Source organism: Sciurus carolinensis, chromosome 6 (assembly GCF_902686445.1).
Source record: "Sciurus carolinensis chromosome 6, mSciCar1.2, whole genome shotgun sequence".
Taxonomy (NCBI): Eukaryota; Metazoa; Chordata; class Mammalia; order Rodentia; family Sciuridae; genus Sciurus; species Sciurus carolinensis.
In genome coordinates this window covers 65,851,589-65,872,549 of record NC_062218.1, presented here as the reverse complement: position 1 = coordinate 65,872,549, position 20,961 = coordinate 65,851,589, and the positions used below count along the sequence as shown (strand labels likewise).

The 20,961-nt window shown below is 43.1% G+C and overlaps 1 protein-coding gene across 1 annotated transcript in view; it reads left to right on the top strand.

Annotated features, from left to right (window-relative positions):
- Positions 1–4,965: 4,965 nt before the first annotated feature.
- Positions 4,966–20,961, top strand: part of Serinc5 (serine incorporator 5) — a 105,675-nt gene continuing 89,679 nt past the window's right edge. Inside the window, exon 1 of the mRNA XM_047556176.1 lies at positions 4,966–5,150. Within this exon, the coding sequence (XP_047412132.1) occupies positions 5,124–5,150 (27 nt within the window). The 5' untranslated portion in view covers positions 4,966–5,123. The remainder of the gene's footprint in view (positions 5,151–20,961) is intronic.

Below are 20,961 nucleotides of genomic sequence, written 5' to 3'. Positions count from 1 at the left end.
ACTGAAAAAACCTGTTAAGCAACTCTCTGTCCTCTTCATTAATGTGGAATTTGGGTTCCCTGGAGCGTTGTAAAGGAGTATTTCATTTGTACACTCAAAGGATTTGCCAAGCAAATTAATAATACAAAAGGGATTAAAGGAAGAATCTTTAAAATACGGAGGCAAAACTCTTAAAGCATCATTTCTGTACTGAAGAAGAATCATTAGTGTGCCATACTTACAAAATAACACCATAGCCATACAAAGATTTTTCCTGTTCCCTAAATCACCTGGTTAATGATCTGGGAAACAAGATTCTTCTTCTTCTTCTTCTTTTTGTACTGGAGATTGAACCCACTGAGCTATGTTATATCCACAGCCCTTGTTTGGTGGTGCTGGGGATTGAATCCAGGGAAGTATGCATGCTAGGCAAACACTCTACCAACTGAGCTATATGCCCAGATCCCTGGCCTTTTTAATTTTGTTTTGAGACAGGGTCTTGCTAAGTTATCCAAGTTGGACTGAGAGATGTGATCTTCTTGCGAGTCACTGGGATTACAGGTGGGAAACAAGAATTATGACAGAGCAAGCCGGGCCAGGTGTAGTGGCTTGTGCCTGTAACCCTGGCAACTTGGGAGGCTAAGGTAGGATCACAGGTTCAAGGCCAGCCTCAGCAATTTAGCCAGACTCTGTCTCAAAATAAAAAATAAAAAGAACTAGAGATATAGCTCAGTGGTACAGTGCCTCTGGGTTTCAATTCTCAGTACTACAGGGAAAATTTTAAAAGTATAAAGCAAAAGCAAAAGACGAAAAAGAATTATGACAGACCAGAGATGCAAATGGAGAGAAAAAAATCAAGGATAGGTACAAAGAAAACCAAAGTATTTAATACAGGCTGAGAGCTTTAATGCAAATCAATTTATTAATCCTCTTCATTTTATAGAGGAGGACCCTGAGGCACAGAGAAATTAAGCCACTTCTCAAAATCACAGACTTAACAAGGAGTAAAGCAAAGATCTTGTTGCCAAAAGCTTGGTCCTTGTCCCTGACGCCAATTCAATAAGGAGGACACAGTTTTGAGATAAAGGAAAAAGAAGTTTTACTGCTTTGCTAGCAAAGGAGAAACATAAGGAACTCCAGTCCCAGAGTGGGTGGAAATCCCAGGGTGCCCTGATGGTGTGTTAACGTTCATTTGTTAATTTGGAAGATATTCACGTCCTAGATCCTCTGGCAGATATCTCCTTCCTGTGGAGCACAGACAGCTCAGGGTAATCTTGTTCCCTTCTCCCAGGTTAGGGAAGGGGAGAGGTAGAAGAGGAAAAGTAAAACATATCTCTTTTAAAAATAACCCTCAGAGCTGTATTCTAAAGGTGAAGTGGACCACTGTTACAATCTGACCCCAGGGTCCCTAACCTTAACCACTAGACTATACTCCAAGAACAGGCTCTGAGCAAGTCTTGCAGCAGAATATATTCTATGAAAACTGTGACATAATTAGACCGGTTAGATGGCAGGTGGAGGTGCTCAGTGGGTTCAGCTCCCATAAAAGGTACTATACTAAATACAGTCAATAGATCAGGAAATAATAGCATACAGATATTGTTTGAAAACATGGAGATAAATAGGGAATAACTGCTGTGACTGAAAGTGGTTGTCTCTAGGAAAGGGACTGAAATGTAGTGTAATGAAGCTTTCTAAATTTATTTAAGGCTAAAAAAATAGGCGATTATCTACGGCTTACTTTTTTTCTTTAACAATATATGTATACCACTGCTTTTGGTGTGTGGTGTTTCTAAACTCGACACTGACCTCTACCAAAAAAAATCTTAAATTTCAAGAAGGGAAAAAAAGCAAATTATAAGCTAGCTATTTATAATATGTTTTATATAAATACATTTATAATTACAGTGTATAAAAGGAGCTTATTCAGTTAATTTAAGAAAATTTTTGTGGGGAAAATATTTCACATGGTCTGCCAAAAGCTACAGTCTTACTAAAATAGATCTGTTACTGCTTGTTCCTGAAAAATCCACATCAAAAGAGCTTGACTGTATAACTACCTACATGTTAGGAATACCATGTCTTCCTTGAAAAAGCCTGCAGAGTACTTAAAATAAAAAAAACAAGGTGCCACTGTTTCATGTTATGTCTGTTAACATTACCTCTACTTTTGTTAACCAACCACAGATGTAAAAGATGCTACTAAACAGACCTAAAATAGTAACTATACAGTCCTCAAAGCCAGGAAGGCAGGTAAACCTTCAGACCTGGTCACATTCCTTCAAATACTTTGAGCAGACAGAGGGGAATGAACCTGCATAGATTTCCCCCCACCCCCCTTTCCCTTCTTGACAGGTTTATCTGTATAAATAACAAAGGAGGACATCAGTCACATGCAGCTAGCAGGCAGAGTTCACCTCAGGCCTGTGTACAGAGGCCAATACTCTGGAGACTTTGTTGGTACCGGGCAACCTTGGGAGTTTGAGCTTGTGTTAGTTTTTTGTTGTTGTTGTTGGGACAAAATATCCAACAGGGTTGGGCACAGTGGCACATGCTTAGAAGCTCAGCTGACTCCAGAGGCTAAGATAGGAGGATTGCAAGTTCAAGGTCAGCCTGGGCAATTTAATGAGAGCCTGTCTCAAAAGAAAAAATTAAAAGGCCTGGGGATGTAGTTGGTAAAGCATCCCTGGGTCTAATCCTCCAAAACAATAAATAAAGAAAGTAAAATAAAATCAGTCCATGATCACTTGGTCTTGACGCTTTGGGTCTCTGGTAAGATAGACATCATGGTGGGGAACATGAGGTAGAGCAAAGGTGCTTACCATACGGCCTCTGGGAAGCAAAGAGAGAACAAGAGACCTGATATGGTGTAGTTCCCAAGGGCACACCCCCTAGGACCTACTCCCTTCAACTGAGTCCCATCTTCTACAGTTTCTATCACCTCCCAATGGTCCATCCAGTTATGAACCTATCAATGAGATTGTAGGTATGTGTCACTGTGCCCAGTTGTAGCTACCTTGCAGTCAATATTTCAAGGAGGCCAGGACTTGTACTACATGGTCTGTAGATATGAGTTTATCTAATTCTTGGAGAATGTTCTAATAGCTTGGTTTCGCAGAGGAGAAAACAGGTTTAAGTCACCCAGCCAGTTCTTGATGGAATTAGAATTGCCAACTTCCTGGCTCTGGAAGTACAAGCTTTCATTACTCTTTTTGGTACCAAAGGTTACATTCTACAAGTTGGCAGGTTAGTTAGTTTGTTTGTTTATTTATTTATTTATTTTTGTGATGTTGGGGGTTGAATCCAGGGCCTCAGGCATGCTAGGTGAGTGCTCTACTACTAAACTACACCCCCAGACCAATCCCCAGGTAATTAAGAGGTATGCTCTTCTTTTCCAGGAGGCTGATATCCATACATACAGAATCCTTTCACTCTGGCACCAATTTGGCAAAATGAGCACTAGACTCAGGGTAGGAAGCCTGGATCCTAGCTTGGCCCTTAACCCAGTGGTTTCCAATGTGTGTGTTCTCTGCCTTTTCCTAAGCCCCAGTTTCCCCCAAAGGGGAGGAGTCGTCCAGCAAGTTTAAACATTTATAGATTTCACCCCACCCCCACCTACCCACCTGCTGAGCTCTCAGCAGGGCAGAAACTCTATGGGCCCAACCTGTTTCTCCAGGCTAGGAGTAGGGCTAAAGTTTGAAGTGAAATGACCCTCAAAGCAAACAATGACTCTCTGTAAAGTTCTAGTGAGGTCCTAGGCTTCTGATGAGTCACAGGCTGCCACCCAGCAGGTTGCAGTGCTACTCTGATTTGGTTTACCCCATTTTTGTTTTTGTTTTGAATTAGCGCCAACTCTCTTTACTTTTCCTGGTTCCTGGCTCAAAGTCTCTTCCTATAAACGCCTGAATCCAAGATATTGGAAGAGGAGCGCAGCTCATAATCTGAGGACTGATTCCCATGCAACTTTCTTCTTAGTCTCCAACTCTTAAACTGATCAAACAAGACACTCCTTGTTTGAGTTAAGACTCTGCCCAGTGAAGGTCAAGCCTCCTGCTATGTGCAAGGAGATCACACGCTTGGACTCTAACACCAATTTTGCTTTTTCACTTTGTGAGGCTTTGGGCAAGTTATTTAATCTGTCTGGGCTTCAGTTACATTTCTCAAATGGATACAGTAATGTTTATTTGAAAATCAGACTTGGCCTTTAATACACACCAACACAAACACCTTTACTCTTTCTACAGTGGCTATGAGAAGAGATTTGGGTGGAGGTAAAAAACTGGGAGTGGTCGCCTCTGCCTTCTGCACTGAACAAGCAATTACTGGTCTCCTCCTTGTAGCGAGGTCCGGTGAGAGGAAGCAGGGTCTCAAAATGAGTCTTTGGTCTCTCAGGCAGTGGGGGAGGAAAGGCTGGAAAACCTCTCAATATACAGGGAAGCGTAAAAAGAGCTCTCACCGCAAAGCTGATGTGCCCTGGGAACATCAGGGAAGTACAGCCTAAGTATTTGAGCAAGTTTGGTAGGCAGGATAGCCTCAAAGTTGAAAAGTTTTCTTGGCAGATAAGGAAGGTAAAGGCATTTCAGGAACCGGGACCTCGTGGAGGTCTCTATTGGCGATAGGCAGAGTGCCAACAGAGTATCTCCGCTGGGCAGGATCAGTGTAGAACACTGGAGGATGGCTCACCAAATGCTCCAAGCTTTACTGGAGTCAGTAACCAGCTCTAGTTCTCCCGAGCCGAGGCGGAGAGGCGCTGCGCCCTCCTCGGCGAGGGACCGGGAAGAGGCTTTGCTGGCGCATCAGGGCGGGAGGATCAGAGCCCCAGCGCCCCAAGAACAAGCGACCCCAGCCACTCAACAGCCTGACGCCAGCGGAAGTGCGAGCCCGAGGCGAGCCTGCTCCGCCGCCAGGCGCCAGGCGCCCGGGAAAGGGCGGGCACGGGGCGTGGCCGAGGCGGGGCCTGCGCCGCGGGGCGGGGTTTGGCGGCGGTTGTTTTTACCCAGGCCGCGGTGCCCAGCTCTCAGCTGGGGCTGCTTGGTTTGGTTGCGTGAGCTGGTGCGGAGAACGGCGCTCGTGTGGCCAGGGAGCCAGGAGGGCCTGAGTGGCGTCGGGAGCGGGTAGCGCCTCCGTTGTCGTCGACCGCCACGATGTCTGCTCAGTGCTGTGCGGGCAAGGTGAGCGAGGCCGGGCGCCAGAGGGGCTGTCAGATCGGTGTACCCGACCAGGAGCCTTTGAGTTTCGGGCTGGTCTGCGTGAGCGTCCAGCTCCGCGGCGGAAGGTGGGGCTGGTGGTGTGTGTGCTCGGCCTGACCCCGCGCCGCCTGAGTGACGGTCTCGGGCCCGAGCTAGATGCGCAGCGGTTCGAGAAACGCTGTGCAGCCGGCGGGCGGGAAGGACCGTGGGGAAGCCCGAGAGGCGACCCGAGGTCTTTCTGAACGGCCTCCGGGATTCCGTGTGGGGCGGGGCCTGCAGGGTTTCACTGGGGATCCACATGTCTCCAGAGATGTGTCAAATCCCGCATGAGACACGGCGAGAGGCGCCTAGCTCCCTAGCCCTCCGGGTTCTGTCTGTCGGATGAACTCAAGACGAGGGTTTGGATATCATCTCCTTCCCCATACCTTGAACAAAACTCAAGTCAGACAGTTCAGGCAGGTTGCATTTGGCATCTCAAACCCAGAACTTGGTCTCTGTACGGCTGAGAATGTTTCGAAGTCTGATTTCCAAATCCCCGGGCTCAAGTCTGGGCGCAGGGGAAGTTAAGCTTTGCTTCCTGAGTGTCCCGACCTGTCTCTTCTTGGGTAGGGCGCTAACCTTCCCATCCCTCTTTGTAACTCAACTTGCCCGAACCTGTTTTATAATCTCGCTTGTTAAACCCATGGTATCTAAACCATATAGGTACACTTGGGATAGGCATCTCCTGCCAGTTGCATCAGGGCAGAATTAGTAATGTTAGCCCTTTAATGCTAATTTCATTCCTTTCTGTAGGGTTAGAAAAAACGAAGTAGGTAAAACCTGACAGATTTGGAGTTCCATGTTGTCGGTATTTCTGTACCGAGTTTTAATGGTGTATTTTAAACATGAATCTGATGGCGGGGGCCGTCAGGCATTCAGGTGCAGGAGAGGTGTTCTTGCTTATGTTCAACTTCAGGACAATCCAGGCAAAGCTGTAAGTGATGCAGGGGTTAAGCTGTGGGTTACAACCCACCGATTATAGGGGTAGATAATCCGTCCTCTTTGGAGTAGCCATGTGGAGTTATCTTGGTTTCTGAGGTCTAATACTGTGCTTGGCATGCATTCAAGTTGGCATTTTCAGAGAAGAGGAAATTGAGGCTTTTTGACTTTTAAGTAAAATAATTTTTTCTCTGAGACAGGCAGGGGAAGAGACCACAGGGATGCTCCCAGGGCTTTTGAGACCAAGACACCAGAGATGTTTGTTTCCAGAAAACTGCAACTATTTTTTTCTTTCTTTTTGTGGTGCTGGGGCTCTAATTCAGGGCCTTCTGCATGCTAGGTGAGTGCTACTACTGAGCCTCACCACCAGTCCCCTGCAGATCTTTTATTCTCGTTGTTTTGAGATAATATTCTCTCCAATTTAATGTAATGCTTTTCATTATGTAATAATTATGTATATTTAGGATGTTCATCTGATTGCTTGAAAGTCCCTTGAGAATTTTTCAGTGACACCCAGTACTCAATTTAGGGCTCTGGAAATTATTACCCGTAATCAAATGGATATTGTAAAAGAATTATTGGTGCGATTGATACTTCGCTGGGATTTAATGACTTGTTTCTAAAATACTCCCACTCACAATGTTGGAAAGAACCAAATCATGGCCATTCATCACAGGAAAGTTAGCTTCTGCTTTCTCAGTACTGCTGCAGGCATCATCATAGTGGTAGGTTTCAGTGCAGTGAGCTGCTGACCAGTCCATGATTTTATGTGAATGGAGCTGTCAAGAAGTTTACCTGGCTGGACTGGGTGGCACAAACCTGTAATCCCAGCAGCCCCAGAGACTGAAGCAGGAGGATTGTGAGTTCAAAGACAGCTTTAGCAAAAGTGAGGTGCTAAGCAACTCAGAGCCTGTCTCTAAATACAATACAAAATAGGGCTGGGTATGTGGCTCAGTGGTCAAGTGCCCCTGAGTTAAATCTGCCCCCCCCCTACTAAAAAAGAGAAAAAAAAAAAGTAGTTTACCTGGAGGGCAGGGAAGTCTAGCTCAGTGGCAGAGTGATTGCCAAGCATTCAAGAAACCCTGGATTTGATCCCCAGCACAAAACAAAACAAACAAACAAAACTCACAGTTCAAAAAGAAGCTAATTCTGCCAGTTTTATTGTTTGTTTGAGCGCCTATTATGTGCGGGGGGGGGGTTTATATAAAATAGTAAGATAAACAGACATCTTTACCTTCAGTGGTCTGTGTGTATGTGTGTGTGTGTGTGAAGAGAGAGAGCGAGAGCACATTCCATAAGCATGTAAACAATGGAACAATAAATTCACTAGTTTTGTAACAAGGCCTTGGAATGGTTGTTGGTAGAGGAGTCTAATATGCCCCTGTGGTTGATCAGTGCAGAAAGGCACCCACAGCAGGACCTGAGTAAGGAGTCTTCCAGGGTGTTCAAGGAATAAAAGGGGCTGAGTGAGGTCTGAGAAGTGAGCCAGTCCAAAGAGACTGTCAGCCTGTGAAGGAACAATGGATGGCGCTTCTTGGTGAGTACATAGCTAATAAACACAACCACAAGATTAAAAACGAAGAGACGTTTATTATTTGCAGTAAGGAAGGAGAGCACTGGGATAACTCCCAAAGCAGTGTGTCTCTAACCCAAGGAAGCAAGGGGATTTGGTGGGGAGATTTATGCATATTCATGTTAGAGCTGGGCATATTTCTGATGTGCTTAGTTTGAGATCAAGCTTCTTTATACATGGCATGTTCAAAGATTGCCAATGGGAATACTTCCAGGTCAGAAAATCTAGCATTATAATGAAATTATAATGAACACAGTTTACTCTAGGTCAACTGGAAGAGTAACTGGGTGATTTTTGGCTGGTTTAATCTGGTTCCTGTGTTTTTTTTCTCAGGGCCTTGTCTGTTTTTTGTTTGTTTAGGCACTGGGGATTAGGCTCAGGGCTACTTTACCACTGAGCTACATCCCCAGACTTTTTATTATTTATTATTATTTGTATATAATCTTTTTATTATTATATAATTATTATATTATTATTTTATTATTTTTTGAGACAGGATTTTGCTAAGTTGCTCAGGCTGGCCTGGAACTTGTGATCCTCCTGCCTCAGCCTCCTGAGTGGCTGGGATTACAGGTGTGCACCTCTGTTCCAGGCTAGACAACCTTATCTGAAACAAATAAAAAACCTGAAGAAGGAATGCTAGCAGTCTTTGCCCAGGCTGGTCTCGAACTCTACAGCTTAAGTGGTACTCCTGCCTTAGCCTTCTCCAAGTGCTGAGTTCTGGGATTACAGACTGGCACCACCCAGCTCAGCAGTCATTTTAAGGGGACCACAGCTTCTTCCACAACAAGCACAAGTGTTTGCTCCTAAAAGTTCCTGCCTAGCAGCTAACAAGCCTCAATGGGAATGGAATTAGGATTTTATTCTGGTTTCAGTGAGAACCTGTGGGAGGATTTTGAGCCGTGGTGAGCTGTGGTTCAGTTTACACTCAGAAGATCCCTTTGGGTGTATGTAGACTGGACTGTATCAGGGCTGGAGGGGGAGGTAGGGAGAAGAGTATGAACTGTTTTATCAGTTACTGTTCTTTAGCAGCCACTTTGTTACAGGTGAGCAGAAATTCCTTTCTGATGGAACTTGAATCCTGATAACCAGCTGTTACTATGTAAGAGGAGAGAGCATGGTACTTTGATTTAGGCTTTGGCTGTAGAAATGGGTTCAGTGAGGTATCTTTGGTTTCATAGAGGTAGAGCTGGAGTTTAGAGGTAGAGCATGGATTAGAAGTGGTGAGTGGGAAGGAGAGAGAGTTGGTGTTTGAACTGGATAGGTGATGCCATTTACTGAGGTCAAAGTAGGAGACTGAAAGGGAGGTGAATATTTGGCTAGGAAAACCTGTAGTTTTCTTTGAGCCTTGTTGTATTTGAGATGCCTATTATAAATTAAGTGGAGATGGCAAGTACTGTAGTTTTAATGTGCCCCACAAATTTCATGTGTTAGAAACTGAATACTCAAGTTCATAGATTAATGACGTTTGGAGGTGGAACCTTGGAGGAGGTGGTTGGGTCATTGGGCCTCTGCCTTCATGAGCAGATTAATCCATTAATGGATAAATGGGTTATTGAGGGAGTGGTTTTGTTATAAAATCCAATTTTCCCTGGCACATGTGCTCTGTCTCACCATGTAATGCCCTCTGCCATGTTACAATGCAGCAAGAACCAAACAGGTGCTTGACAGCAAACCATCAGTTGGACATTTAAGTCAGAGGGAAAAGTTTGAGGTCAAAGTTAGAAATTGGCTTCTTTTGGTGTGTGTGTGTGTGTGTGTGTGTGTGTGTGTGTGTTGCTAGGAATCAAATCCTGGACCTCATGCATGCCAGGCAAGCACTCTACTGCTGAGCCCCAGCCAGTGCTGGGTTCGAATTGGGACATCTGGACAAGAGCTGTTATATCTATGGACAAGTCACTCACCCTCTATAACATCAGTTTTCCTACACTATAGAATGGGTGTAATCATACTTCTTAGGGTTATTATGATTATTACATGTGATAATAAAGTCTTTATTACAGGGTTCTACATAGTGTGAGGAACCTCTGAATTTGTTTTCTAGTAGTCTACAGATCATCTTACTTTCTTTTTGTATCTACTCTTGATATTCCCTTAGGTTTTGCTTTGGCTGTTGGCTAATGGATGTTAATGGAGGCCCAGATGATAGGGGAGTGGTCACTGAACTCTTGGATATAGAGCACTGTGATGGGCTCCTTGGGAGAGGGTGAGGGTGATAAAGAGCTTCTTTACTTTTCTAATTTTTGGGCTGGTTAGGAGGGAAGACTAGATATAGAAAAGGGCAGTATATACTGTCAAGGGAGAAAAGAGGTGTGTACTTAAAAAAAAGTCTAGACAACCCTTCAAAGGCAATTTGAAAATAGAGCCTGGCAGGGTTTACTGCAGATAAATATAAGAACCGATGATGATGATAATAATAATAATAGCTGAAATTTATTTTAGCACTCAGTATGCTATATATTTTTACAAAAATATATTTTGTTCTTCATAACAGCCTGGTGAGGTGGGTTATGTTGTACTTGGCCTCCTTTCACAAATGAGGCAACTGAAGTACAGAGAAATGAATTAACTGATGAATGTTGCATGGTGGGGCAGCCAGGTCTTTGAACCCTGGTCCACATGGCTTAAGTGGACCACCTCTGTGCTGGACTGATACTCCTTATTATTCTTAGTATTATAGTATAAATAAATAACTTTCAAATGGACTTAAAGCAGTTTTGAGTATACATTGGTAAGGCTGTCTTGGTAGGTACTATTGGCTGCCAACAGTGGAATTTAGTTTCTTCCTCATACTGATCCAGGTTATAAAAAATCAAAGTTACAGACCAAGTTCTAGCATACATACTGACATTTATTGGTAAGCAGGCACAGAAGTCATGTAGTCTGTCCTGAGGCTGCGTGAAGTTCCAGCTCTTTGCTCTTCTTAGTGTGGTGGTATGTATCTTGCATGAAAAGTTCACCTGGGACAGATGTGCCAGTTTTCCGGAGGAAGGCCTTGGCTAACTTTCTGGGTGGACTCAGGCAACTAAGACTACTGCACCAGCAGGAAGGACCATGTGGATTGATCAACTCATGGTCCCCATTCAGAGTGAAGACTCAGTCTGACCTCAGCTAGTTCAGGCAAGGGCAGGAATGCCCACTGCAGGTATTTCCAACCAGCTCATAGTCCCAGTCCCCTCCCCCCACCTTCCTGCATTGCAGATCAACTCTAGGGCCTCAAGCATGCTTGGCAAGCACTCTGCCACTGAGCTACACCTCCAGCCCCCCTGTTTTTTTTTTTTTTTTTTTTTTTTGTGTGTGTGTGTGTGTGTGTGTGTGTGTGTGTTTTGAGATAGGGTCTTGCTACGTTGCCCACACTAGCCTCTAGCCTTGAACTTGTGATCCTCTTGTTTCATCCTCCTGAATAGCTGGGATTACAGGTGTACACTGCCTATCACACCCTGACTGATATTTCTTGATCACTGAGATTTCCTCAATGAAATCCCACTTCTGATGTCTATTATATTAATTAACAAAACCTTGAATACTACCAAGGACTGTCCATCATCAAAGATAAACAAAGAAGGATCTTAGTTAAAGGATAAAAAGGTTTTATTCAGTAACAATAGGGGAAAGAACTGAGCTCCATCCCCTTTTGTACAGAAGTAAGCAGGCCTTTTAAAGGGAGAAAGGAAGGGAATAGGGAGGGAAAAAGTAGGACTCCCTCAGATGGAGTCCAAGAAGTGATAACTTAAAGTTACAAAAGCTTGGTCAGTGTAAATGTGATTAAGTCATCTGGGCCTGCTAGCTGGATCTGATCAAAGTTAGAGATCCTTAGAGACTGGGAGATAGGATCTCCACCCTTGTTGATTACGTTTTAGAAGAATGACTTTAGGTCCTTTTTTGTGTGTGGGGGGTACTCTTGCATGCTAGGCAAGTGCTCTGCCTCTGAGCTACATTCCCAGCCTGTTTTTAGTTCCTTGAGAAAGATACTCTGCAGCATTGTCCCTGTCCCTTGGTATTGACGGGGGATTTGTTCCAGGACCTCTCCCTACCAAAATCTTTAAATGCTCAAATTCTCTTATAGCAAATGGCACAGTATTTGCATATAATCAATGCACATTCTCCCATATGCTTTAAATCATCTCTAGATTATAAGACCTAATACAATGATGCAATGTAAATGCTATGTCAATACTTGACATGCTATGATTTTTAGGAAATAATGGCAAGAAAAGTCTGCCCATGTTGGGCTTGGTGGTAGACACCTACAATCTCAGGGTTTTAGGAGGCTGAGGCAACAGGAATATAATCCGAGGCCAACCCCAGCAATTTAGTGAGACCCTCAGCAATTTATCAAGGCCTGTCTTCAAAATAAAAAAGTAAAAAGAACTGGGGGGTGTAACTTGGTAAAGCACCCCTGAGTTCAATCCCCAGTACCAAAAAATTAAAAATAAACAAATAAAAGTCTGTGTATTCAATACACACACGTATTTTTTTCCTTTTTTTTTTTTCCTACCAGGGATTGAACCCAGGGGTGCTTAACCACTGAGCCACATCCCCAACCCTTTTTTGTATTTTATTTAGAGACAGGGTCTTTCCGAGTTTCTTAGGGCCTTTCTAATTGCTGAGGCTGGCTTCGAACTCCCAATCTTCCTGCCTCAGCCTCCTGAGCCTCTGGGATTATAGGTGTGCACATCGTGCCTGGCTTCCAAATATTTTTGGTCCTTGTTTGGTTGAATCCATGGATGTGGAGGTCTGACTGTACATATATGTCTCAAAGGAACTGAGGAGGATTCATAGGTGTAAGTTCTTTTTAGTAAATGCCCTAAGAAAAAAGGTTAGGTGCCTATCTTCAGATGTTGGCTAGAACAAACAGTAAATTCTGACAGCTCTGAGCTTTTCCAAGTTGGGATTCAAAAGGAGGCTGGGTCAAGGCTGGGGAACCCTGTTGCAGTCTGGCTGAGTCTCTGAGTATGGGAGTTTTTGAACAGAGTGTGTGTGCACAGAGAGTTCTTGCAATCCTTATCATTTCTCACCTATGCAATTCACAAACCCTCTGGCATCATGAGAGTTGGAAGCAACTAAACCCCATCGTGGGAGACTCCTTTAAAATGTGACCTCTTCTCACTGAGTATTAGCTAGAGTGGGTGTGCCCCCTCAGGGCAAGTGATTGAGCACTTTCAGATTGTAGCTTAAAACTCATATGCAAGTTCATGAAGACTTATTTAAAAGGTAAATTACTTTGGGCATGGTGGTGCATGCCTATAATCCCAGTGACTTGGAAGACTGAGGTAGGAGGATGGCAACTGTGAGGCCAGCCTCAGCAATTTAGCGAGACGCTCAGTGACTTTGTGAGACCCTGTCTCAAAATAAAAAATTAGAAAAGGTTGGGGGTTTGCTCAGTGGTGAAGCATCCCAGGGTTCAATACCCAGTACAAAAAAAAAAAAGTAAATTAACACACCACTTAATAACAATGATACCCTTGAAATGTTCTTTCTTCTCTATTAAAACCCAAATCTCTACTTTCAAGGAATATTTCCCCAATGTAATATTAATGTTTTCTATCAAAGTTAAACCTGTAATATAACACAAAAACATGTTAACCTAAATTTCACCCTGTATAATAGAGCCATTTTTAGTTAGGAAACCATGTGGTGTGGTCAGAATGTAGCCATTTTATAATTTCCCAACAGGTAATTATAAACACCTGTAGTCCTCCCCAATTTTAAATTAACTAATCCATAGATTGAAACTCTGAACTCTTCCTATCAGAGCAAGGGGCAGCACTTCATTAGGGATAAAAGCAGGCTGACTGCCTGACCAGGTATGCTTGCTCACCAGATTCCTTCTGTAGAAGTACAGCTTTTGCCTTACCCACCCACTTCTGAGCCCATGTTTGATTTCTTGTAGCACCTTGGTATTTCTAACACCAGTAATGAGCTTTCTCTTAAGGGTCTTTGCACCTAGACCTGTTCACACCACCTGGTTTGGTCATGGGATGCGTTGGAAGTGTATCCTGTGTATTCCAGGGGTGTGTTGGGTCTCTTCTGGGCAGAGCCCATATATACAGTGGCCTCGTGGGACCCCTTGTTGAGTGAGGACTTGGTTACAGAGCCCTTGTTTTCCTACTGCTCTTTGTTGTTGGTAATGATTGGAAATGAATGTTAGGTCCTCATGTCACATGTTGCTTCTACCCTTGGAAGAGATCCAGACATAGAAATTCATTCTTTCCATCACTGATGCTCTTTTGAACAATATGCGATACTTGCGAAACAGGGAAAACCACATATTATTACTACAGAGAGAACTATATTTTGATGTTCTATATCCAGTCATTTAAATTTAATATATGTGATTTTACTTTGAAAACTGGGATTATATTGAAGGTGCTGTATGTGATCCCACTCTTTGCTGAATTATCTGGGTGACCACAGACGTTTTTAACATGCTCCAGCCACTAATTAGCAGCCATTAATGCTTTCTGGGTTTACATGCAGATGTAAATAGTCCTACATTCAAACCAGATTTCTCTGGAGGTTTTAAACTTGAATGTGTGAAACTCAGTTAATGGGTTAATATGTTAATAGGTTTGGCGTTAGTGTTTCTATTTCCAAAAGACTAACTGAGAAAAACATCTAATTATACCTCCTTAAGATGTCATTTATAATATATTTCAGTCGTTTTCAACTTTTTCTTCAACTTTGATCTTTTTCTTTACAGCTGTGTACACAGATACCAGCTGTCCAGTGGTATCTGAGTTGCTGTTTTTCTGATTTTTCCTGGTTGATGGGGCCTAGCCCCTCTTTGTTTCAGATGCTTTAAGTTTGAATTTGGTGCTTTTTATCACTAGTATGGGACACTTATTTTTCTTATCATTTTTTGTAAAACGCAGGTACAATGCAGTAAAATACCCCCACACTGGCTCTACTTACTGACACAGGTGGTGAACCTGCTGATGTTGCACTCTGGCTCTTGTGGCTCACAGTGAGCTGATTCTGGAAGGGTGGCTTGGGGAAGTCCTTGTGTGCTGTGTAGTCAAGTTCAGGGTCTTGGAAAGATAAGCCTCTGCCCCTAACCTCAACAGGACCGGCAGGAGTGGGGGAGTTGTGGTGTTAGCTGAAGAGCTGGCAGGAAGGTTGTTCCTTCAGATGTTTTCTTGGGCTGCCCCGTAGCTGACTTGGGCCAGCTGACAGATAGCTCTGGTCTGCGTGAAGCTGAGTGTGAGGACTGCATTGAGGACTGAGAGGCAGTCTGCAGGGAATGGAAGGCAGCCTCTGACTCATTGTGTTGAAGAGATAAAAGGTAACACCCCTGCCCCACTGTAGGCTTCCCAGCCAGCTTTCTGTGTAAACACAGGCAGTAGATTTCCCACAGATAACTGGGAGTGGCGTATGAAACTTGGAAGGTTTACTTATCAGTTTCCCAGGTGTTTTAACCTAATCAGCATTTAGGCACCTCAGAAGGAATCTGAATTTGCCCTGCCCCCTTCTGAAATTGGGAATAATTTCCTCAGGCTGACAGTGGAGACTGTAATCCCCCCTCCCCTTGCAACTGTTTCTCCAATCTATTTCTCCATCTCTAACATCCTCTCTTGGTGTTCTAAATTCTGAAGAAAGCACTCTAATATCTTTTCTTCTCCTCAGTTAAAAAGATAGCATGCTTATCTAAAAGGGAGATACAGATGCTGGCCCCAGGAAGTCCTAGCTTCTTTTGATAAGGAGGCTCCAGGGACCTGTGAAACTCCTTTCAGCCAAGGATTGAAGGAAACTGAACCTGTGAAGCTCCGGACTTTTGTCTTAATACACGCCTTCCCCTCTTAAAAGCTTTCCTCACCCTGGAGCTTTTCAGAGATGGAACTTTTTTTTTCTTGAACAATGAAGTTTCCTCAGTCTTTTTTTGAAGCTGGCTTTGAATAAAGCCCCTCTCGCCCTTGCTCTCACTTTTTTTTTTTTTTGGTACTAGGGATTGAACCCAGGAGCACCTAACCACTGAACATATCCCCAGCCCTCTTTATTTTTTTATTTTTTATTTTGAGACAGGAGCTCCCTAAGTTGCTGAGGCTGGTTTTGGACTAGTGATCCTCCTGCCTCAACCTTAGTCACTGGGATTACAGGTGTTTGCCACCTTGTTGAGTTAAAACCTCTTTTCATACCAATTTGAGTCTGAATATTTCTGGAGCAGTGAGCATTATGGCCTGAATTCTTTCCTCCCCTGGGCAGGATGTCACCTGGTAACAAGTAGAGCAGTGATTGTGGCAGCACTTTGCCAGCTCTTCTGTGATAATTTGACCTTAAAAAAGGAAGTTCTCATCTAAGATGGTATGTCTGCAGAACGAGGCAGCGGTTGCAATTCCTTTTTATTCCTTGAACAAGCTGTTTTCAGTATTATAAAAAGGTGGGAGTTCCTGGCTAATAGCTCAAGATTATGTGTCTCCATAGTGTTCACCATCAAGCAACCTTGCTAGTGAATTTTCATCACATACTGCTGTGTCAGTTGGATGTAAGGTTACAACTGGGTGCTGAGAGCAGTAGCCATTGAGTTACTGATGTAAACCACTGTGATCGTACCGAAATATTAGGTTTCTCAAGTAGTCCAGAGTGAACCTCTGCAACCCTATTTAAAATGTATTTAAAATATTTCCTATATTTTTCAGCATGTATATGAGTGATATTTTAGATGATTTTAAAACAATCTGGAAGTCAGGGTAGTGTGTGTAAGACTTCTAATAGTGGATTGGTCTGATTTATATAAAACATCTGTTTGGGTTTTAAAGGAAATAGGGTTTTACTTTTGGCTTTTAGTCTATAGTTTGTCTTATGAGATTAAAGTTGCTGATGTTTCAGGAAAGCAGCTGTTATGGAAAAACTTAGATTGGTTTTTATCACAGTTTTGAAACACTTTGTGGGTTTGAACTAATGTTACCGTATATAGGGATTAGACAGCATTTTTTTCTTCTCAAGAAAACTGTCTAGTCAAAACAAAAGTAGGATGAAAACCACACAAAACCCCTTAAGTCTTTTTACAAAGAGTTGGAAAATCAGGCTTATGTTTGTTTACTTATCATTTTTATAAACTGGCTAATTACATTTTGGAACACAGTTCATGAGGTCTTAGTGGAATTTCTTTGGCAGATTTTTGTTCTTGCATTGTATTCCAGTAATCTCCTAGTGCTCTGATCCTTGGTAAGCATGGTTCACCAAAACTGGGGAGGAATTCAGTCTTTTGTTCCTGACTCCATGCTCATTGATATCCAGGGGTGTTCTGGGAAACAATGGCAGTATTTTGTAACCATAGTGATGAAACTGGTCTCTATAACAGGAGTCTACTATCTATGCACTTTCTTCATCTTTGCTATGTTATCCTAAGGATTTAGGACATCACTGACTTATTTCATTTGCTGTTTTTGTTTTAAAGTTAACAAAATCCCTAAAGTAGTATATCAACTGATAAATATTTATGGGAACCCAGAATAATATCATTCAAAGGCTGTAACTAGGCCCACTTTTGTGCACTTGAGCAACTTGTGAATTGATGCTGGGCTTCCCAGCAGTGTAAGATGGCCCCCGAGACAGAATTTCTTTACAACCAGATGGAGGGTTTGTGTACCCCAGCTTTGAATTTTTGCTTCTGAGGAAAGGAAAGGAGGCTGGGGGTCCCTTGCTTTGGACACTTCCTTTGGGAGTAGGTGAGCCCACCCACAGGGGCATGTGGAGAGTAGGTTCCCATGAACGGGCTCTAAGGCTTTCATGGAGCCCTGCAGTTACACACAGTTGTGTCTCTGGGTATTCTGAACACTTTTCCTAAGAGGGTCCACACAATTTCTCAGCTTCTCGAAGGAACCTTCTTGCTTCAAGAAAACAATGCTATAGAATAAGAATAAAACATGAACATGGAACCTTGAGAGACACCTTCATTTAAAAAGTAGACATTCCCTGTAGTGAATGAGGAAAGAAAGAAAATTTGAGTGAGAGTAGAGCCTTCCTGGAGAGGAAAGAGCCTGGAGATTGGGTGTAGGTGCTGGAGCTGCTGGCTTGATTCTGTGACACCCAGAAGACAGAGAGAGGCAGATTAATCAGTGCCAGGGCTTTTGGCAGCCTCATTTTTGTGGGACTGGAAGGTAAGAGTACTGTGTTGGGTACTGGAGAGCTGAGGAACTCAAGCCAGGGAAGAGAGATTATTATTTTTTAAGATAAAAGGAGGAGCAGGTTGGAAGCCTAGGAGGTTTGAGCCTATTCTTGAAGAGTGGTGGAAAAGTGGCCTGAATACTTCCTGCCCTAGATTGCAGGATGCCGAAATTGAATTGCTCTTCAGCACTGGCATGGCCAATAGTCCAGCACTATTGAGGCAGAATCAGGAGGAGCACTTGAGTCTGGGAGTTAAAGATCAGTCTCTGCAACATAGCAAAACCCTGTCTTTTACTCCTTAAGTTATCTTGTAAAATTTTACCCTGCTAAAGTTTAGTCCAGAGGTAGCCTCTATCCCCTTGATCCTTGTTTTCTTCTTTTTTCTTCAATATTCCTGCCTTTTTTCTGTTTAAATTTGCTGAATCTTTTGGTAAGTTTTGCTTTTAATTTTAATTGATGCATAATAATTGTACATGTGTGTGTGTTACCTCTTGTTGTTCCACATGTGCATACATTGTGTAATGATCAAATCAATGTGATTAGTATAGCTGTCACCTCAAATTATCACTTCTTTGTGGTGAGAACATTCAGAATCCTTACTTCTATTTTGTGACATATAATATGTTATTGTTAATTATAATCACCCCACTGTGCAATAAAACATCAGACCTTTGTCCTCCTGTCTAATTATAACTGTACCTGTTGACTAATCCCTCCTCCCCTCTTCTCTCCCTCCCCTAAATTTGTGGAGTATTGTTAACTGGGATTCTGTTCTTTGGAAAATTCTAGAGAAGTAAGTCAAGTTTGAAGAGGTAAGTCAGGTTTTGCTGCCTTCCTATTGATTTTTGAGGCAAATTATGGATTCAGAGACACTCTTAGAAGAGGCCTTCAAAGTATTCCTTTAATTTACCACCCAAACTTCATATGTCCTTTTTAATGCCTCTCCTCTGTGTATCTTTTTGAACCTCTCCAGTATTGGGGGACTCACTGCTGTTCCTAGTTCTTAGACTTTCTGGGTTTTGGTTTCCTTGCTTGTCAAATGGGGGAAATTCCTGTCTTGATTTCCTCATAGGATTATTGACAGGATCAAAGACATTATAGAGTCTTTGTTACCTGTGAAGTTGGTGATGCCATTGTGTCAGGGCTTTGTGCAAGAGGCTGAGACCACTCTAGGTATTTTAAGCAGAAGAGGATTTAATGGAGGAAATTAGGTGCTTAACAACAATTGGCAGAACTAGAGGAACAAGGATCCAGGGGGCTGCTAGGCGTGGTGGCATATGCTTGTACTCAGGACACTGCTGCAGGAGGATTGCAAATTAAGGCCAGCCTGGGCAACTCAGCAAGACTGTCTCAAAATAAAATAAAAAGGGTTGGGGATGTAGTTCAGTGGTAGAATGCTTGCCTATCATTTGTGAATCCCTGGGTTCAGTCCCTAGGGCTGGAGAAAAACAATCTGAGGGCCACTGGGGGACTCTTGAACTTAAGAACTCAGTGACCCAGAAGCCAGGGGCTGATGCTGCTCTACCACCTTGACATCTACCCCTGGTGGCTTGAGACAGGAGCTCCAAGTCTGGTTGCTGCAACTGCCTTTGCTTTTCCAATATACAGGGAGCTAGAGGCTACATTTGCTAAAAGCACTGACTCTTCACTGGAGCCTGCAGATGCCCGATAGGTAACTAAAGGCATCTTTGCCTTCTGTGTCTGTCTCCTTTGTTACATTCAACTTTGGGTCAGATTCCCGCTCAACTCTGCGTATAGGCACGCTTATCACTTACGGAATGTGTCTAAAGACTTGTAATAACAGGTTTATTAGCCCTAAATTTACCTAACCTTTCTTGTCCTTCTTTGAGATTGACGGTTCCAAGTTAAGATAACTATAAAGTATTTTCAAGATTTGCAGGGCCATTCAACTGCCAGCTTTCATAGAAACCTATTCCAGAAGCCCTTGAATCTTCAGTCATTGCCCCACACCTCACAGGAACAGTAGAACCTTGTAAGCAGATCACCCCTTGATTAGACTGTCTCCCCAAGCAGGAGCAATCTTCTCAGGAAAACTGAATTGCCCCAGGTCAGATAGATACACATCCTAGGAAGCAATGGAGAGTGCCCCTGAGCAGAATCAATTTCCTGGACACTGAAAAGATTATGTGACCAGAACAGATAATGATCAGCCAGACCACAGCTTGACCAAGACTCCTCTGCTGTGCATACCTCCTGTTCCTATGCCAGATCTTCCTCAATTCAAACCTTAAGCTCATGTCAGTACCCCTGAAAACAGGGTTGGAGCACTTGATCCCTCTTGTCTTTCCAGGATAGTTGTATTGATTAAATTCCTTTCCTGTCTTTCACCGTTACTTTCTCTGTGTGATTTCTGGGGTGAGTGGCTGGACCCAATTTGTTGTAACTCTTTGAAGCCAGTCAGGTTCCCTATTATCTATTTAGGTCTCTGATAACCCCAGGACATTGCCTGGCAGCAGAAGCCACAGCAGGAGAGTGACTTGTACACCATTATCACTTTCTAAATATTATGGAAGCCGCTAATTGTCAGGACCCCAATAGCAAAGTCTGTTTAACTTTGGGAAATGCAGTTTAACTTTCCAGATTCTTGAGTACTGGAGGACTCCCTGGAGAAGGTGGACATGGAGGCGTGTGAGATGATGGAATGTATGAAGCGCTAGCTGTGAGCAGCAAGTATAATAAACCCTAGTACTTGCATGTACTTTTGGTATATAAAATTACATAGAAGAAAATATCACTTGTAATCCCAGAGAGAATAAACCCTCTTATACTTCGTTGTATTTCATTTAGTGTTAAAATAAACTGTATCATTCTTTATGTTCTCTTTTATATCCTAACAATTTCACATAACATTGAACATTTTCACATATCATGAGAATTCTCCAAAAGTGCTGGGCATGGTGGAACATGCCTGTAACTCCAGTGACTCAGGAGGCTGAGGCAGGAGGGTCACAGGCTTAATGCCAGTCTCAGCACCTAGTGAGGCCCTCAGAGACTTAGTGAGACCCTCTCTCAAAATATAAAACGGGCTGGAGATGTGGCAGAGTGGTAGAGTGTCTCTGTGTTCATTCCCCAGTATCAGAAAAACAAAACAAAAACAAAATACCCCCAAACAAA